The sequence below is a fragment of the Camelus bactrianus genome, chromosome 7, assembly GCF_048773025.1.
Source record: "Camelus bactrianus isolate YW-2024 breed Bactrian camel chromosome 7, ASM4877302v1, whole genome shotgun sequence".
NCBI lineage: Eukaryota > Metazoa > Chordata > Mammalia > Artiodactyla > Camelidae > Camelus > Camelus bactrianus.
The window spans coordinates 13,505,442-13,526,148 of record NC_133545.1 but is presented as its reverse complement, the minus strand read 5'-3'; the positions used below and the strand labels follow the sequence as shown (position 1 = coordinate 13,526,148).

General features: G+C 40.9%; 1 protein-coding gene across 4 annotated transcripts in view; it reads right to left on the bottom strand.

Annotated features, from left to right (window-relative positions):
• KIAA1549 (KIAA1549 ortholog) overlaps positions 1 to 20,707 on the bottom strand; it is a 145,221-nt gene that overhangs the window by 9,162 nt on the left and 115,352 nt on the right. For all 4 annotated transcript variants that reach the window (XM_074366953.1, XM_074366951.1, XM_074366952.1 and 1 more), the window contains 4 exons: positions 19,583 to 19,736; positions 15,771 to 16,088; positions 9,440 to 9,486; positions 4,026 to 4,186 (listed from right to left, as the gene is read on the bottom strand). In XM_074366953.1, the coding sequence (XP_074223054.1) occupies positions 4,026 to 4,186; positions 9,440 to 9,486; positions 15,771 to 16,088; positions 19,583 to 19,736 (680 nt within the window). The remainder of the gene's footprint in view (positions 1 to 4,025; positions 4,187 to 9,439; positions 9,487 to 15,770; positions 16,089 to 19,582; positions 19,737 to 20,707) is intronic.

The window sequence follows — 20,707 nt, the reverse complement described above, 5'->3', positions numbered from 1 at the left end:
AAAGAACAGAAATGCAGCACAGGGTCCCTCATCATTTATAAAGGTTCAGACAACTGCTCTAGGGAGAAAAGCACACCTTTGTGTTAAAATCCCAACAGCAGGTGAAATCATAGTGCAGGCATCATTTTGTATCTTGCTTTGTTCACCTAACGAGACAGCCCAGGCTCACCCCATGATTCAAGCGGCCCATCACGCCCAGCAAGCCTGGGTTTGCATTCCAGCTCAGCCACAGACAAGCCCGTGACCTTGGACACCCAGCCACCAACTCCTGCTGAGCCTCAATGCTGCACTTCTCAACCGGAGATAAAAAAAAAATCTACCCCATAGCGTTATTTCAAGGATTAAAAGAGATAAAATAGGTCAAGTACAAAATGCATAGGATGTAACCAGGAAATCTTAAATTCTCTTTTTTCTGGCTCTGAGTTCTTCATTTTATGCTATACAGTTTACTCACTGATGCCCTTATAAGTAGGTACCGAGGGAGCTCACAGCTGTTTACTAATCTGAATAAGTGCTCCAATAAACATCTTTGTACATGTAGTTTTTCCTTCAGTATTTTGGAATTCTTTGGGCGCGGGGGGTAGCTAGTTCCCAGAAGTGGAATTACCAAATCAAAGGCTCATGAAGTCACATTGCCAAGCTGCTTTCCATAAGTTTAATGATTTACACCAACACTGGAAATAATACAATAGTAATAATAGTAATGGCAGCTAATATTTATTAAAAGTTTATGACACTCCAGGCATTTTTTAAAGCATTTTATGTCTGTTACCTTCTTCAATCACCAATCAACCATGAGAGGGAAGCATTAATGTTACCATCACTATACAGATGAAGAAACTGGATGCTAATCTTACCACATCCCATTATTATAAACAATTTCATGATTGAACTGGTGCCTCATCATGGCTTTAATTCACATTTCTTCAGTCATTTTCAAAACTGGGCATTTTTCATGTTTACTTCTATATGACATACACACATTTCCTTTGTAGTCCTTTCTGTCCTTTGCCTGTTTATCTTTTAAAGTTTGCCCATTTAGCAATTTATATGAGTCACTCTCTACAATAAAAACACCCCTTGGTCATACCTGCTGTAAATCTTCCAAGGTAGTATTTTCCTTTTGTTTTTGGTCATTTTTAGACATGTACATATCTGATAATTTTACATACTCAGAAAAGTAACTTTTCTAGTATATCTTAATATTTTTTCCATTACAAAATTTTATACAATTTAATCTCTTATTACAAATTATTAAAAAATAGCTTCCTCTTCAAATGTTTCATACATATAATTTCTATATTCTTCTAGATTAAAAATGAATATGTTTGAATTCTGTTTGGTATATGTTCTACACAACAAGTTTAAATATATAACAATTAACAAAAGAAATAAGACTCACTGCAAAGCATAGCACCTGGAAAGTGTGGGAAATCCTGTAAGTTATCAGGATACATTATTTGTTTTGTTGCTTGACAGACAATGCAAAATACAAGAACTGCATGCTAGGCAAGAAGACCATGTGGATAATTATCCACTATTACTGCAAATTTGGAATTGGAATAAACTAGTTACTGGATGACATTATAAAACTGGATATACTCCAGAAAGTTAGAAAATAACAAAATAAATTATTTAACATGTAATGGCTCCTCCTAGCAAAACATCAATCTTCAAAAGGAGGGAAAGCGAATGGGGGAAAAAAGGAGTGACCGTGAACCCTTGTAATAAAATGCAGTAAGATGGAGTAATGAACTCTGAGGACTTTCTAAGAGTATGCAGAGCTGCACAAGAAACAAAGAGCTCAGAATCTCAAAGTACACAGGTGTTTAAGGAACACTGAGTGATATGCACAAATTAGTGCTCACAGTATCAACTATTCATGAGATGAAGTTTCAGGACATGAATCAGTGATTTGTAATTTGGGGCTATGAGGCTGGATCTCAGGCAAACTGGTGAGGACGATCAGCCAACTGCCTTTTAAGAATCTCAGCTCAGCCATGCTGAGTGCTGTCTGCAATCTACCAACAGTGCCTCTCACTAGGCATCTGGAAGGGTCTCTTAGCTGGTCCACTTACACTTCTGTTGGACTGATTAGGGAAATCAACTATGAAGTACAGCAGTGTTTGAAAGTTTGAGGATTTACAAAGATCTCAGAACAAACCCCTCATAAATGTCAAGAATCTACTGAACTTGGTAAGAATTTATTGTGGGTTCAACTATGATCACAAAATTCCCAGGAGACTCTGAGATAAAGGGTTTTTTTTTTTCTTTTCTTCTCAGCTCATTTTCTGAAAATAAATTTATTCCTAATCTAGATGTAATTATTGAGGACACTCAATTCAGAAAACATTATACCTTTTATGCTTTACCAAAATTCTGAGAGCCCTTCCTTTTCTCAAATCTTTACATGCATCTCAAAACTGACAAAAACTAAGAGTGTTAAGATTGTTAAAATACAGGTATTTATAGCTCTTTTTCTAAAAAGACAAAAGTGAACACATAAAAAAATGTGATCCCTAATTTTTAATTGTGGTCTGAAAAAAGCACACTGTATGTTTACACTGAATATACTAAATATTATACTTTTATATAAGTAAACTAAGTTATACACAATGTTTCTCAAACAACTAATTAAAAATATATTTTAGCACATCTATATATTTTAGAATCCTTTCAACACAAAATTTATTTTCCCTCTGGCTTCAAGACTTCCAGAAATTAGACACTTCATAATTTGGGGGGGGGATTAGGTTTATTTGTTTGTTTGTTTATTTGTTTATATATATATATGGAGGTACTGGGGATTGAACCCAGGACCTCGTGCATGCTAGGCACATACTCTACCACTGGGCTCACCCCCCAACCCCAGAAATTAGACACTTTAAATTATATTCTTTTAGGAACATAAACAGAGAGCTTTTTTTCCTAGGTGGAGATAATTTGGTAGAGATTTTTATTTGAATTCCAACAGGTAATTAAAGCAAACCTAAATACTGAAAGTAAACAAAAGCAGTGTGCAAAAACTTAAAAGTTTAATAACGAATTAGAAGAAAACTTGAGAAAATGTGGCCTTTCACTGCTGAATTATCAAGTAAAAGAGCTGTGCTGGTTACACACAAATGCCACTAAGATTGTCCTTTTAATGACGACTTAAGAGAGGAGGCAGGAAAAAACTGGAACAGTTCCACACGGCCACCAACTCCCCGCAGGCCCTCCACCGCCTGACTCTGCCCATGCATGTGACAACAGGGAGGGGACAGCACAGAGGCATGGGAAGATAACAAGAACATTTTAAAAAGGGAGATAAGGTTTGAGGAGAAAACAGTGGTTGTACCCTCCCAGAAGTGACCAGATAAAACAAAAAGCTCCCTCCAGTCTCTGTCCATCAACTTTGAGTTGCTTATTACAAACTAGAAAAGGCCTTCTTTAAAATAAATAAAAGTGTTTGTTTTAAACTTATGGTTACCAAAGGGAAAAGGGGAGGTGGAGGGATAAACTAGGAGTATGGACTGAATGGATACATATACCACTATATACGAAATAGATAAGCAACAGTGATTTACTGTATAGCACAGGGAACTATATTCAATATTCTGTAATAACCTATAATGGAAAAAAAATCTGAAGCTATACACCTGTAACTAACATAATACTGCAAATCAACTACAGTTACATTTTTTTTTTTGAAGTGCTTGTTTTAATGCCATAGCAAGCACTCAGAAATAGGTCCTTCAGTTCACTGTAAGGCTTTAGAAATGTTTTTCCTGGAAGAGGTGTGCTGTGAATTCCATGTGAAGGGACTGTTTTTGAGACACTGACTCAGGAGCAAATCAGAGGGCATCAGTCTTGGGATCTCGGCCACTCTCCCACCTCCCCTGCCCTACGTCTCCACCAGGATCCGAGGGAATGCAGCTCTCACCAGCGAAAGAGGCCGCTGAACACTGGGATGCTGAGACCCTGCCAAGTGTAAAATGTTCGCCACGGAATTGAGCCAAAAATACAAGGCAGACAGTCACACGTACCTGTGGTGCCCCCAACAGGCCGAGGCCGGGCCACCGATGGCATCTCCTCAGAGTAGATCCCTCGTGAAGCAAACGAGGCGGCTTCAGATGATGCTTGTGCTTGTTGGGGCTCAGGAGGCACCAGCTCCGCAGACGGCAGCAACCCGGGGCCAAAACCTGGTCTGAAGGTGGAGCACATCCAAGCATCAGCACCACTTACCCTGGCTCTGGCATTGTATTAACAGGTCCACCCCCAGCCCTGAAGACAAATAAGACCTATTTGTCTGTTGGCTTCTTCTCCATCTCCTCTCTTGGAACACGGGCTCTCTGAGGGCAGGGACTTTTTCTATTTGCTCACAACAAATCCCCAGTGCTGAGAACAGCGTACACACTGTCTAGTACACATCCTGGAGAACAGCTGACGCCTGGCCAATCTGTCAGACGACTGAAGAAGAAATGCTCTAGTTTACAGACCCAAAGAAGGTGCAGCTCAAGTCCCAGGGCCCCTTCGTTTTCAGTGCCTGGTGGTTCTCAACCCTGGCCGCACATTAGGATCCCCTGGGGGGACCCACGCTGCACCCTAGACCAATTAAATGAGGGACCCAGATACTGGCAGTTTTTTAAAACTCCACTGATGACCCTGAGGTTCATCAAGGCTGAAAACTAGTGCTCTAAAGCAGTGGTTCTCACACTATTTAGTGTTAGGACCCCTTTACATTCATGAAAGTGAAGATCCCAAGAGCTGCTGTTAATGTGGACCGTATTTACAAACAGTTATTACATTCAAAATTAAAACTGAGACGTTCTTAAAACACTCATTTTAAAATAACAAGAGTAAACCTATTACATGTCAACATTTTTCATAAAACTGACTATGTTTTTCCAACCCCCCCTCAAAAAATTTAATGAGAAGAATTCTACATTAAAAAAAAATTTCCTTAGTATCAGACATCAGTGTTCTCATATACTTTGTATTCAATCAGTTGTCATCAGTTATTTTAAGAAGAAAATCTCACCTCACATAAATATGTAGTTGGGAAAAGGAGGAATATTTTAATAGCCTTTCCAGATAATATTCAAATAACAGTTTGTTATTAACAGTTCAGTTAAATATTCTTCTTCGATACCACACCAAAGTGCAACAGTATTTCCTTAAGGGTTAGTGGCAATACAAACTCTGAAATAGTATTAATGAACTTTTCATCTTCTGTTAGATTAAAATCTCTGGTCTTTCTTGTACTTTGAATGGACCTATACATGCTTTTATGACACTGGTCATTTGTAAAATATTGGTTCACTGAGTTATGCAGACTTTCTAAATATTGAGACACTTTATTTTACAGTCACCAAAAATCACATTCATTAATATCGCCATCAAGCTGACTAGAAAAGGCTTTAAGTACCAGGAAGCTGTCAAGGGCACGAGGGCAGATAAAAGTTTCCGAAATTCTAATTTTCATTTAGAAGCTGCACTTTATCACTGGTAACAAATGCTGTCAGTTGTTTCCCTTGAAGTGACAGGTTCGTTTTGTTCATTTTCGAGGCCAAACACCCAAGCCTGCCAGTTATTTATCCAAGCAAAACATGGCAGTGGTTAGTTCAGTTCTCAACGCAAACAACTGAAGAAGTTGCTTTCCTTCAAAAGTCCATATTTAGCAGAAGTGCTTCATATGTATCTCCTCTTTTGCCTCCCAGACCATTAAAGACTCAAGGTCTAGGATTAATAAAATTAATTTTTACTACTTCATCAAGGACATACTAACATAAAACTGGCATTTTTAAAAAATTGTGATTGCATAGCAGTGAAGGACAATTGAGTGAGTCCTTGAACAGCTGGGTGCCCCCACCTGGATTCATGCTGAGGCACCACAGTCTCACCCAACATTTCCTTCGTGCCTCAGTGCAAATGTCAACACAATGAGGAGAGTCAGATGAGGTCTTAATATTATAAAAATAGTTTTGATCTCACAGACCTCCCACCCTATCGAAAGAGTCTCAAGGACGCTCTAGGGGTCTGAGAATCCCACCCTGAGAACCACTCTTCTAAAGAAATTCAAGAATAAAAAAAGATGATAGTTTAATTATAGTTTCTTGTAAATGACAGTTAACCAGTCATTCATAGATCAAAGCAGTTTGATGACAAAGTACATTGACTTGCCCTTATTCTACACTGTTATTTCTGGAGTACATCTTGTAAATTGAAACTACCCATATTACTCTCTTTAAATAAGAGCTGCTAATTAGATTGACCTCAGACAGAGATGTCTGACATCTCCAACCTCACAGATCTGAGAGCTTAGCAAATGCACACTCCTCCTTCCAGATCTGTAAACTGCAGCTCACCTAACCTAATCATCATCTCTGGACCATCCACCCAGAAACCAGCTCTTGCCTTTTACTTCATTATTTCTGCATTATTCAGTCAATTAGGACCTTCCAGCCCACATCTGTATCCCCTGTATCCTAAATTATGTGCTCAGATAGTTCAGTTTCAGCCAAATCCTCTAGAATCCTTTATCTTGGGTGACCATAAGATTTATCATCCAAACCAGAACACTTTTGAGAGTGAAAGTTATTAACAATTATGCTGAACAGCAGGTGTAAATTAGGACTGAACTGGGCAGACCAGATGCCATGGTCCTCCTATCACAAGCTTCTGCCCCGGATCAGCTCACCACCACCTATTCCTTTTACCTTATTGCTTTTGGACCACAAAGCAATGCCTGGGTTCGGGAAGAGGGTCGGGGAAAAATAAAACAAACCCCTCTGAAAATGTGGCAAATAAAGAAAAGTAAAGAAAAGGTAGGGAGGAAGCAGATAACATTTCTACTTCTGTATGGCTTCTGGTCCTTGAAGGGATAGTTAAATATGATTTCTGAGACTGCTTATGATTTATATACAGTCCCTTCTTTGTAATAAATCAACCGTCCACTCGTGTGTGGGTCTGATGATGAACTTTCTCTTCTATTCTGCTGGTCTATTTGTCTAGCTTCACAGCAATACCTCACCCTTAATTACTCGACAATCATTTGTAATATTTACAACAGTCCTAACAAAGTGCCTTGGCTATTCTTTCTCAAAGTGTCTTGGCTATTCTTGGCCCTTTGCATTTTCACATATGGTTTAGAATGAGTTTGTCAATTTCTACATACTAAAAAAACCCAATTTCTACATACTAAAAAAACCCAATGAGGTTGCAATGAATCTGTAAGTCACTTGGGGAGAACTGATACTTTACAAATATTGAGTTGTCCAGTCCATGAATATCTTTCTTTAGAAAGCTTGAATAGCTTCAGTTAGATTTACTCTGAGGTATTTTATATTTTTGAGTGCTATTTTACATAGTATCTTTAAAATTTTTAATGTTCTGTCGTTGTTCACAGACTTTCGTGTACTGATATTGGAATTTTGTATACTGATCTTTGTAATCTCTGTATCCAGCTACCTTGCAATTTAGCTGCCTTGCTATTTAGCCATCTTGCTAAAGTCCCTTAATTCTAACAATTCATATATTGACATTTTAGGATTTTTTTTTTTTTTACTACAAAATGGTATCATCTGCAAATAAGAACACTATTATTTCTTTCATTGAATCTCTTAATCTTTTTGTTTCTTTTTCTTGCTTTATTACACTGGCTAGGACCCCCTGGGCAAAGCTGAACAGAAATTATGCAAGCAGGCCATCTTTGTCTTGCTCTTGCTCTCAAAGGGAAAGCATTTAACACTTCACCATTAAGTAATATTTCCCAAGATGCCTTTTATCAGATTACAGAAGTCTGCTTCTATTCTTTGTTTGCTCAGATTTTTACCATGAATAGATGTTGAATTTTATCAGATATTGTATCTGTTGAAATGAAAAGATCTTCCTCCTTTATTCCACCTCTAGGTGGTGAATTATGATTGATTTTTTAACATTAAATCACCCTAGCACTGCTGGAAAAAAATCCCATTTGATTAAGATGTAATATCTTTTTGTGTATATTGCTGGACATGTTTGCTAATATTTAGTTTCAAAATTTTTGCATCTATGATCATGACTGAAACTGGCCATTAATGTCTCCTTTCTTGCAATGTCCTTGTACCTCTTATCTTTGGTATCAAGTTTATGCTGGTCTCACAAAATGAGTTGGGGAGCTTTCTCTTTTTTTCTGTTCTTTAGAAGAATTTGTATTACTTTAGTATCTTTTCTTCCTTCAGAGTTTGGTAGAAGTCACTGTTGAAGCCACCTGGCCCTTAAGTTTTTTTGTGGGAAGTTTTTAGGGTTTTTGTTTTTTGGGTTTTTTTTTGGTGCTTCCCCCCCGCCCGCCCCCCCTCCCCCAGCAGGAGAAGGTAATTAGGCTTATTTGCTTATTTTCAATTATTTTTATTTTAATGGAGGCACTATGGAATTGAACCCAGGACCTCGTGCATGCTAAGTATGTACCCTACCACTGAGCTATACCCTCCCCACTAGAAGAATTTTAATAATGATTTTAAATTCTTTAATAGTTACAGGACTATTCAGGTTCTCTCTTTCTAGGAGTTTTTCCACTTCAAATTTATTAACAAAAATATGTTCATAAATTATTCTTAATGTCTGTAAAATCTTTTAAAAATCTGCCTTTGTAAAATCTGTCAAAATCTTCTTAATTTCTGTAAGGTCTGGATTAACATGTCCTTTTTCATGACTCTTATTGATAATGTTACACAGTTTACTTGACCAAGTTCTCCAGGAGTTTATCAATTTTACTACCTTTTCCCAAAGAACTAACTTTTAGTTTTGTTGCTCTTCTCTAGTATGGTGTTTGTTTTCTATTTCATTAACTTCTATTCTTATTTTTATTATTTCCTTCTTTCTACTTCCTTTAGATTTAACTGGACCTTTTTTTTTTTCTTTTTTAATACTGAGATGGATGCTTAGCTCATTGATTTTCAATCGTTTTTCTTTTCAAATATATTTTGAATCGTTTAAGGCATCAAAACATGCCTTAAACCAGCATCCTCCTAAACATGACTTAAAAGAGATCCCACAACTCTTGATATGCCACATTTTCAAAAGTCTGTCAAAAGTTTTGCTCAGCTTCTCAGCCACCTCCTCTGGAATCAGCAGGTATCTGCGGGAGAAAGTAGCCCAAAAGGCAGGGCTCACCTTCTCTGGATTTCCTGGATCTTGGCCCTATACTGCTTCACTGCCCTGTTAGCTACCTGGGTTTGGTTTCGTTCTGTTCTTAAATCTGTTCAGCTTTCCCAGTTATCCTCAGCAAATTATCTAGTCCATTATTACTGGAAAGAAGACTTAAATTCCAACTTGTTCTCTCTTCTTCTGGTTAGATCAAGGGAACACACCACCCAAGAGTTTTGTGTCTGCTCACATCAGCTAAAAGAAGTGAGTCTGCAAAGGTCAAGAAATAGCCTGTATAAGAAAGTCCTAATACATTTTCTCCTAAAAACCTTACCTTGGTAATGGGCCTGACGGGGGAGTCATTCCATAGTCTTCATATCTCTGGAAGAAATTCAAAAGGAGATGAAGATTAACATTCAATATTTATTATAAAGTGACAACAGCAAATTTATAAATTTAGATTTGCAGGATTGACTTCCAAGAGAATTATTTTCTCATAAAAAGTTAACATGCTCTCGGGGCATTCCGCCATTAAGTAATGCCAGAAGTTTCATTTTGGGGAACTGGGCTAATAAACACACAACTAATTTCTAGACCTTTCTTTCTTTTGTAAAAACATGAACAATAAACAGGCTTCTGCACCTACTCTTCCCTACAGACTTAATCTCTACAGGCCTGTACCTTCTGCTAAAAAGGGAGGCCTCCAAGGCCACATTTCGCACAGATGACTCCATCAACGATGGTCACCAGAGCTAGCAGGTGCCCAGTATCAATTCAAATACACTCAAGAAACTAAACAATGCAAATGCTGTACCATGTTGTAGAATGCTGTTAAAAGAGAAAGAATATAAAGAGAACCATAAGTTAGAGAGACTCTAAAAGATGAAGTGAACACCTTCAGTTTCCGACAGTTTCCTGGTACCAAGGAGGCCCAGCCATTCTCCCTGCCCTTAAATTCTGTAAGGTGCCCCTGGATCTGTCAATCAACTCTCTTTTCTTCAATCAACTCTTGTACTAACCTGCACTAACCAAGTGCTCTCTGACTAAAACAGTATGGCACCAGATTTAAAGAAACACAGATCTATGTTGCATTCCTCATGAAATCAACACATCCTAACTCTAACATACACGGGGCTCGCATTTCAACACTTCAGCAACTGTGAATCATTATATTGGAATCAGATACTTTAGCAGAATAGTAACTCTGGATAGCGTCCATTCAACCCCAGTCAGTTTGAATCAACTGGTTGTCCAGGATCAGGAACTTCAAGTTAAGTCACTAAGTCAGCGTTGCTTCTGGATCTTCTCTAATATTAGACCTTTATTTTTTCAAAGCTGCCATTTACTGAGTTAGTATATTGTGCTAAGCACTGTATGAAAATTAACTCAGGCCCACAGTAACACAAGAAAAGTGCTCACTACCTCTGCCTACAGATTAAAACAACACACAAGGAAGTTAAACAATTTCCTTCTAATTCATGTTTCTGACTCCACAGACCATGATTTTAACCACTGGGCTACACTGCCCAGTATTCCTAAAATCAGACTCTCCCTCTCCAATAAATCTCTACTTTTGGGGTGGGAAAGGCAGCTTTGGAGTTAGACACACTGACCAAACTACTCCACTCCCCTTGGCCTATTTCCATAGGCCAAGAAGATAGAATAATCTCTGCACTTCTCAGAGTCCTGAAGAGATTATTAGACATGAAACTGTGCTCAAATTACTTCACCTCTAACCCTCACTGCTTCCCTCCCCTTGGCAGAGGGAGAGAGATTAGAACCCTGTAGAGTTTCCCAAATGAGGTAAAATAAGCCAAAGGGATTATGGAAGAAGAGAGGAAGAGGAGGAAAAGGAGTGTCAATTCCTTTTCCAAATAATTAAACAGAAATCTGAGACTGGATAAAGATTATTCAGTGTGGCCTTTGTGCTTTCAGCACAGCGTAGATTTTTAAGAAATATTCATATGCAAAATAAAACTTAAAAAGATCAAGGCTTAACAGCTTACCTATCAGGATTTTAGGAGATCTAATAAGTGATAAACTAAAAGAAAAACAGAGCTGTCTATTCTTTATCTGTTTTACTGTTGTAGTGCTAGGCGTTTCCACTCTATTGTAGTAAAAAAAAAAAAAAAAAAAAGGATTTTATGTTTCTAGAGACTTCACCCCCCCCCAATGAAAAGGTGGGGTTTTTTTTGTTTTTTTAATTGCAAACAGATGGCAGGCATTTCCTTTAAGTGGGTCACACCTGTATAAAAGTTTAGGGGACAAAAGAGGATTTTAAGGTTTCTACCAGCCAGGTGAATAAAAATCCCGCTTTAATACATCCTTTCTTTCTTTCTATTCAGTATAAAAAAGACCAACAGAGCAGGAAAGGCAAGTGGGTTGATGGAGTCTGGGATGGGCCTGAGGCAAAGCAACTAGACAGTAAGGTCTGATCATAAAATACCTTAACTCAGGTATTCACACCTACTATGTAAAGGACTACTCCAGGGAGGTTAACTGTATGCGGGAAAGCAGAAATACCACCTATCAAGGGACCTGTCTCACCAATGTATAACTAATACCTTTACACTGGTGAAAAAAAAGGGGGGAGTGAAAATGTCATCAGATGAAGTAACTGAAGGTTTACCTGTGGTTTTTACTATAGTCAGAAAAGCAGATAAGGTTCCTCCTGGCAACAAACAGTAACTTTACAACCAATTTACAAACACATTGAAGTTACATCAGACATGCCGAGATACAGCCAATGATTCTGGTTTTCCCCGAGATTAAACTGCTACCACTCCCATCAAAATACATAAGGATAATATCAAAAGTTCACAATGAGAAAACCACTCAGTAACAGTATTTATAAAAACCTCGTTATAGGTCTGAGTTCTTGGTTAAGATGGTGGATAAAGGCATTATCATGGAATCATTAATCTCCAACACCTATGAACAATGAGGAAATAATAAAAATAGTAACATCAATCTGTCAAAAACTACTGCTAGAATTCATCAGCAGAAACCAAACAATACAAGAGTAGAATCATGCCATAAACTGAGGAAAGCAGTGGCCAAGGGGGAAAAAAAATAATCAGGCAGCACAGAGTGGCTCCTAACTTAACAAGAATAGCAATCCCTTTTTTGAAGTTCAAAGAATTGATGATAAAACAACAAAATGAGACACCACAGAAATGTGGAAATAATTTGAGAACCAAAATGAAGTCAGTCTGACTTTACGAAATCAACTAGCGGGGAAAAGAATAGATATGGCTTAAAACCAAATCAATGCCACAGAGGCCCATGACAACCATAAGTGAAGGCAGAGAAAAAAGAACAAAGTAGCTCAAGGTATTAGAGATAGAGTGATAGATACAGAAAAGAGACAAAGACGAGCCAACATAAAAATAACTCGTACCTTCAACTCTAATAAATAGAACAGAGTAAGAAAATTACTTCAGAAATAAAATAAGTTTCCCTGATGTGAATGAAAGAGCTGAATCCGAAGATTAAATGGACACTGGTTATTCAGGAGATAAAATTATTCAGAAAAACGGGTTGAGTGCCAAGAAATATTTATGCTTCCTAGCAGATAAGACCTCTACATCTTCTATCAGGAGGAGGGAGATTAAGATGGACACAGATTTCTGCACCAAACAATTCAAGGAGCATAGAGAAGTAACATGTAGACACCAGTAATGAACAAATAGATTGTAAAGTGAGATGAGAACTCCCCCTTTAGAAAACTCGAGCCTAAGTGAAGAGGCTTCTAGTAGGTCTTCCTCTCCATTCCAAGTCCTCCTGTCACCCACAGGATGTGTCTACTGTGTTAGACTCTGAGCTCCTTGGCCTGCTCAACATCAATAAATGGCATTTTACTTGTCAGCCACCACCCTGACATCCTACATTCAAGACCAGAGGCAGGGAGACAGTTAGGAAGTCTTTCAATAGTCTTGGTGAGAGATGGTGGCTCCAATCACTGTAATGCAATGGATGGATTCGAGAGGAAGAATCTACAAAGCTCCAGCATGTTTAATTGATCGTAACTTCCTCTACCTTCCCTTTCAATGTATGGTCTATCCGTATTTCAACTGCATTCTCTAATCTGCACAACTTTTTCCAGTTATCCTTTCACCACATGTGCCTGCTAAAGCCCCAGTCCCAGATCAGTCCAACTGCCTGTTTTCTCCTTGTCTACACCTGGGTATCTGAATGCTGATAAACAAAACTACAGAACTTTAGTCTCTGCCACTATAATTTCTTAATTGTCAGTCTCAACATGGGCCTCAATACTGCTGGGTAATTACTCCCACATCCCTTATCTCTCTTCTCTCATTCTCCACAGTAAGTATTTCAAGTCTCTACTCTTCCTCAACCCTCTTTCCTTGCCATACTTCTTCCCTCAACAGATGACTCTGCTTTCTCTACTGTGAGAACAGAAGTCATGAGATGGACGGTCCCACAATGTACTGCCACCCAACTACAAACCTGATTGCACCTGCACCCAACTCTTCCTCCCTCTCTCCTATTAAATTGGAGGAAATATATCCCCTCACTTCTAAATATAATTCCTCCATTGGTACTCTGGCTCCCCTTTCCTGTATCATCAAGCTCTCCTATAGTAGCCCATTGCCATCAGCAATTAAACACGCTGAAGCTGTGTCGACTCTTCCTCTCGTATCCAACCTCTGCATTACATTAGCTGGGACCATCAAAAATCACCAAGATCACTACAACAGCTTCCTAATTATCTCCCTGCCTCTGGTCTGCACTATGACAAACCATTCTCCAGTGTAAAATGAGAGCAATCTTTCTAAAAGGCACACCTAATGATGTCTCTAGCTTGCTGCTCAAAACCCTTCAGTATCCTGGCACTACCCTCAGGATGAGGTCTAGGCACCAAACCTCTCAGCTTCTTGCTTTCTCTCTCCTGCCTCATGTCTTATCACTTTTACTTCCTACTCAGTATTAGTCCTCAGAACTAATTTCAAGGGTCAACTGTCTTCATTCCATCAACTACTGAAAGAGGAGTGTTGAAATTTCTGACTAGAACTTCCAATTTTTCAACTTTGAAGGTCTATTACTAGGCACATAAACATTTAAGACTTTATGTCTTCTTGATGAACTGACCACTTTATTATTATGAAATAATCCTCTGTATTCTTGGTAAGGTTCTTTACTATGAGATCTATTTTGGCTAATATTAATATAGCCACTCTATTGCAAAAGAAACTGGATTAGACAGCTCAGGCTGCCATAGCAAAATACCAGATTGAATGGCTAAAACAAGAGAAATTTATTTTTTCACAGTTCTGGAGGCTGGAAAATCCATGATCAAGTTTCCAGCAGGGTTCAGTTGCTGGTGAGAGCTCTCTTCCTGGCTTGTGGACAGCTGCCTTCTTGCTGCGTCCTCACATGGGGGTGGGGGAGAGAACTCTGGTGTCTCTTCCTCTTCTTATAAAGGCACCAGTTCTGTTGGATCAGGGTTCCAACCTTATAACTTCATTTAATCTTAATTTCCTCCTTCAAGACTAATACAGTCACATGGGGGTTTAGGTTTCAACATACAGATTTGGGGGGAACACAATTCAGTCCACAGCAGGAACTTATTCCTATGCTTATGTGAGCTCTAAGGACTGTTCCCTCTAATCTTTTTGGGTGGTCCTTTCCCTAGTCTTGGGTAGTTTCCTTATACCGTTAAATTGATCAGTATTCAAATGAAGATTCCCTGCAGATCTCTAGAATTACCTCTCTGCATTCTTCTGCTTTCCTGCCCTGTCTATTGTGAATTTCAGCTGCCTCTTCCTCCCCAGACTCTTGACTCTGTTTTCTCAACTCAGGAAGACCACTGAGCTCTAACTGTGGTCTCCCTCCCGGCACCACACCTAGAAACTCTCTCAAGACGGTAAGTTGGGGTGAATGTAAGCTTCTTTCTACTCATCTCTCAGTGACCCATCTCTCTGGTTGCCTAATGTCCAGTGTTGTGAAAACCCATATAGTTAACAAAATCAGAGAAACCCTATATAAATACTCCTTGAAGAAGAAATTTAAGTTGTAACTTATTAATACCTCTTCAGAGTCAAATGTTTCAGTCTGATCATTTAATCTGAAATTAGCAAAAAATGTATGTCCTTGAGTTTTACTTCTCCATCTCCATGACTTGAGAAGGTACATTTGAAAGGAATGACTGAACATGAAAAAAATAAAGGTTCACAAAGACAGGTGAAATGCTGAAATGTCAACTCCCACGACGGAAACCAGGCATTTGACAATGGTTGCGCCTGCCTACTTGGGGACTAGCTGCCAGCACTCCCAGAGCCTCAAGGGCCTCCTTAGTCCCAGGTGGCCTACAAGATGAAGCTTAATGATTCAAGTACATTCTTAACTGTACCTTTTATGGAGACATCAATGAGAATATATTTTGACAGTTACTCCACTTCTATTTCATGACATTGAAGGGAACCCTGAAAGGTACTTCCATAAAATATGCGACTTGCATAAATGAATGCTTTCAACATTGAGAATTAACCTAGGAGAAGATAATAAAAACTAAGACTCATTATGCAAGCCTTAATTTTTATCAAATACAACCAGAGTATTGCAGGAATCCTGAAAATGAGGCAGTCAGGCAACAAAGCTCCAACATCTTGCCCATGAGAGAATTCTGGAAGGTCTACACTTACACTGCAGGGGTTGTTGGCCGTCTGAGCTGGGCTGTAGAAAGACCCCCACTGGGTGGCTCGTCTCTCTTCTCGGGATGGGGTGCTGTTCACAGGCAGGCCAGCTGGGACCCCGGGGCCTGCAGCTGCAGCGTTGGGGGGCTGGCTGCTGGGGGCCACGAGGGCAAAAGCATCGTCCAGGAGGGAGTGCATGGTCTGGCGCGCCTCCTCGATGGACGGCTGGGGCGGGATATACTGGGAGGCCGGGAAGGGCAGGCCTGGGTACCGCCCCAGCTCAGCAGAAGACGGCGTCTGCACATCTGCTGGGAGGTCGGGATCAGACTACAGCGGGGGACACAGCAAAGGAGAGAAGAGTCAGACGCAAGCTTCTGTGATGACTTGAAACCAAAACTCTAGGGCCAAGAGGAATTTGACGGTTTTTGCTGACACCAAGAAATATGTTTACCATTAGAACTTTAAAAATCACAGCTGAGGAATGTCCATTACCTTTCATGGGAGCAAAATGCTTGAATCAGAAAAAATAAAAATTAAAATATTCAACAATCATGTGTCTGGCAAAACTTCAATCAACTATCTGAAATGCATCTCAGTACTTGGAAGTACACGTTTTTTATTGAAAGCCCCATCAATTCAAAATGATGTCTCAGAGTCTACATACTAACATATCTAGTTGACTTTCCATAGCTACAGAAATCTAAAACTAAAGCAGTCCACTGACAGTTAACACTAAGAAGAGCCCCATACACCCCCAAAAGCGTTCAAAGTCACCACCAAATTACAACTATATGTGCATAAACAATTTTAACACCTATTACGACAACTCTTTACAAACAGTAAATAGTACCAATTATTTATTCAGAAACTATTTCTTTAAAATGGAGGTATCCCTGGATAACATGTGTCAACAAGAAAAGTTGAAATTATATTCTATACTCTCTAAGAGACAGGGATATAAGTAACAAGAGCTTTTAATATTCTTATTTCCTTATACTGCCTTATGAGCAAAACGTCGTCCCAATATACACTCAGTAAATTGTAAGAGACAAAACAAGGAACCGATGGAAGACGCCACCTTTCTGGTCTTGGTGGCCCCAGAAGCCCAAACATGAAGGTGTGAAGCTGGGTTCCCTTGGATTCTCACTGGTCCCGTGAATCCTGCTACGAAGGCAAAGAGCTACGGAGCCATGATCTTAGCACTTTCTGCTCTTTGATCTTCCTGCTGCCTCCTCATTTCGCAGGCAAGACTATCAGCAGCCCAGAGTCCAAGACGACATCTTGCTCATCTTCCTATGTCCCCATACCCAGCAGAGTGTTTCACGTGTAGATGGAGCTTAATCATAAATGAATAACTGTGATCTACAGAAGTTTAAGATTTACCCAGGATCCCCAATTTGGAATTTGAAGTCCATTGTCTTGAATCAAGTTTGATGATTCTGTTATTCAGTTTATTTCCTTTGCATGGATACATGCTTACCTATCATTCCTCAGAAAATATGTGGGAACTTTTTTATCTTTAGTCATCAGAGATGATGTATTCTGGTACCTACTTTCCAATTTGTATTATAAGAGGGTGACCATACACCATGGTTGGCCCAAGACAAATCTTAGTCTATACTTGCTGTTCCAATATAATTATTTACAGCACCTCCTTTCACCCTCCTGAGTGTCTGCCTTGGATAATAAATTATATCAGGGTTGACAAACTTCTGTAAAAGGTCAGACAGTAAATATTTTAGGCTCTGTGAGACATACAGCTACTCAACTCTGCCATCGCAGTGAGAGCAGCCATAGATAACATAAAAATGAAGGGAGTAGCTCTGTTCCAACAAAACCTTATTTACAAAAACAGACAGCAGGCTGGATTTGGCCTGAGGGCTAGTTCGCTGAGGCCTGAATTATAATAGCAACCCTAGTTACAAGGACTCCAGGAATATTTCTTTCACCTTAGGAAAAGAGAGGTCTCAAGGAGAAGATATTTTGAGGGGAAAGCATAACATTAAAGATCGTTCAAAAACATGTATGTCTAGTATAACCTTCAAGATGAAATACTAAGAAAAGGTGAGTTCCAAAAAAAGGCATTATCTTTGAAAGTATATGTTTCAGAACTTTTAGAGAGACAAAGTAAAAAGTCCATCTGAGGAAGAATTTCTTTTTAGGGAATCTTTGAAAAATGGAGCCACTGGGGATGAAGCAGCTGGCTGAGTCATGTTCTCCAGGGAAGGGCTTCTTTCCACCAGCTGAGGGGGGAACCGCTATGATTTTTGCTAAGAAAAAAAGCAAGGAGAAAAAGGATGGTCTGGACCACCATGAAAACAGCCTGATTTAGGGTCATCGATGAAAGCAGATGGGAGAGCAAGACAGGGCATTCCGCATCCACAACTCCACGGCACTGGGTGATGGACTCCGGGACAGGGCTGCAAAATCTCCCCTGAAGGCTCCTCTCAGAGGAGGAGCCAGGGGCCAAGGAAGTGATGGGATGAGAAGGCGTGTTCCCCCTTCTTCTACTCACACAAGATCTCCAAGTCCCCACAAGGGACAAAAATGAAAGCTCCAGGGGACCATTCTGGGAAGCCCAGAGGACAGCCCTCCCCAGATCAAGACAAACACCACAGACACCCAGACAACCACCGGCCCCAAAACACAGCAGCAGCACAAGAGCGCCATCTATTGCAAGAACTGCCAGCGATGGTCCCACCACCCTAGGAATTCATTTGCAGCGCTTAGAGAGGACTCAATTCATTCTGACCAGGAGCAAAGCAGCCTTCCAACCCTCTGGAGTCACACCGGTTTCCAGGAGCTAGTTGTGAAGGGACGGTCAGTCTTCAGAACACTAGAAACTCAGTAAGTTCCCAAGGAAGAGCCTGCCTGCCTCTTTCAGATGATCATGATTCAATTATATTTAGCCCCAGTATCAGTAAGGTATTTGGCACATTTGCGTAATTATGTTTACTGTCTCTCAATGTTAGTTATTTGCATAATTTGAGAGCTAAAATGTAAAATTCAAATCAGAAATGGCTAGTTACATAAGCTCCATCTAAAGGGATCGTGTACATCACAGATTTTTTTCTCCAAGGATGTATCTTTTGGTAATTTCTCTCTAAACAAAGATGGCTCTCTAAGTTTGCCTCCAGAAGGAGGAAGGGGTCTTGTGCACCAAGACAGGGCTATGCCGCAGCCCAGAGCTCAGACGCCCACTGTGCTAACGCTCTGGGGCTCCCGCTCCTCTTGGGGTGCTTCTGTGTCTGTATTTCACAGCCCCTCGGGGAGGCTGGCCCTTTCTTCCCTGTACCGTGGGGTCTGTATGTGTCTTAGTGTGGTCAACATCTGCTTCAACACTTCAGCAACTGTGCCCCCTTTTCTTTTGAAAAAATTGCTTAATTCCTTATTTCCTAATTTCCATTAAGCTCTTTCTTCCCTAAAGTTAGAAATACATACATTAGCAAATGTAGTATCTTCTTGGCACTCCAAGAGCAGAAAGGGGGACAAACCCTAAATAGCCCTCCTACCTCCAAGAAACTCAAACAACTCATTGACAAAAAGAAGGAAAAAAAAAACTTTCTGGACATTTCTCTGTTTTCCAGTTAACCTCAAGAAGTGCCCATTCTGAAGCCTGAGAAGAGAGCTTACACAAAGGAAGAGGAAACACTGAGTGTGTTTCCAGAGGGCTCACCCAGCAGCCTCCCGGTCTCTATGACCGGAGTCTCTCCTTCAAGGAGCGGCCCGCCCTCTCCCCCACCCACATGCCTTACAACCCAGCTAGCCCTGGAGCACCAACCACTGGGCAGCAGCCACCCCACCCTGATTCCATCACGCACCGGGCAACCAATATAGGCAGAGTTGTGGACCCCAGGGGGCCTTTTGTATGTGCCCTCGCTGTCGGTGGTGATAAGTCTGTCCTTCTCAGCATCTCCAGGGCAGCCGTTGACCTGGTGTTTCCGGCGTGGCTTAGGAGAACGTTTTATTCTGGAGCTGCCAGGAGACAAAGATGTTATCCTCAGAGGAAAGAAACCTTCTGGCCGCTGGCTCATCAACTAAACGCTAAGTATTTTCTGAGCCCTGAGGATCTGCTGGATCTGCTGTATTAAACTCCTCACAGGATGTAAACAATGTGTAAGACACATTCTGCGCTAAGAAAGCTGACAGTCTACCTGGGCAGACTATACTAAACACATGGAACAAGAGAGAGAAACATGTGACAATACACTCATGACATTATTTAGCCATACAGACACTCAGAAAAGGGTGAGGTCCATGTGGGTACTGGTATCATCTCTGGCCACCTGGGGCCTGACTGGGTCTTGAAGAGCCAGTAGGATCTGCAGACCCAGAGGGAAGTGTGAAGAGGGTGTGAGGTGCAGGCAAGACTGTGCCAGGGACCAGAAACAGGAATGCAGACACATGTTTGGAGAGGTGGGGGAATAGCTGGCATGTATGTGTGACAGGAGCACAGGGGCCACCCGGCGGGCAACCCAAGCCATTTCAGGCGTTGAGCAGAGCAACACAATAAATGAGAGCTGATCTTCCCAAAAATGCATCCGCATTAGGGGGCAGGGGTCTGGGAGACCAAGGGGCTGGGACTCTGCGGGTGGCTACGGGAAAGAAATGAGAATCCACCAGAGGACCCACTGACCACGCAGAGGCGGCTGGAGACCCGGGTGGTGAGAGAGGGATGGGGGAGGAAGGCAGGAGGCAGCGTCTGGGAGGGGAGGGGCCTGGCAGTTCAGAATGCTGAACCCCAGGAGACACTCAACCCAGGGACGTGCTCCCAGGCATGCCGGGGTGCAGGCGGAGTGAACGCAGCCTTCCACACACGGTGACCGAGCGGGCTCGGGCTGCCCAGCAGCCCACGCCGCCCGCAGCCGTTCCCGGAGACTTCCGCCTGAAAGATGGCCGGGCCCTGGTCCCCCGCCCGCAGGGGCCTTTGGCCCCGCTCGGGCCCC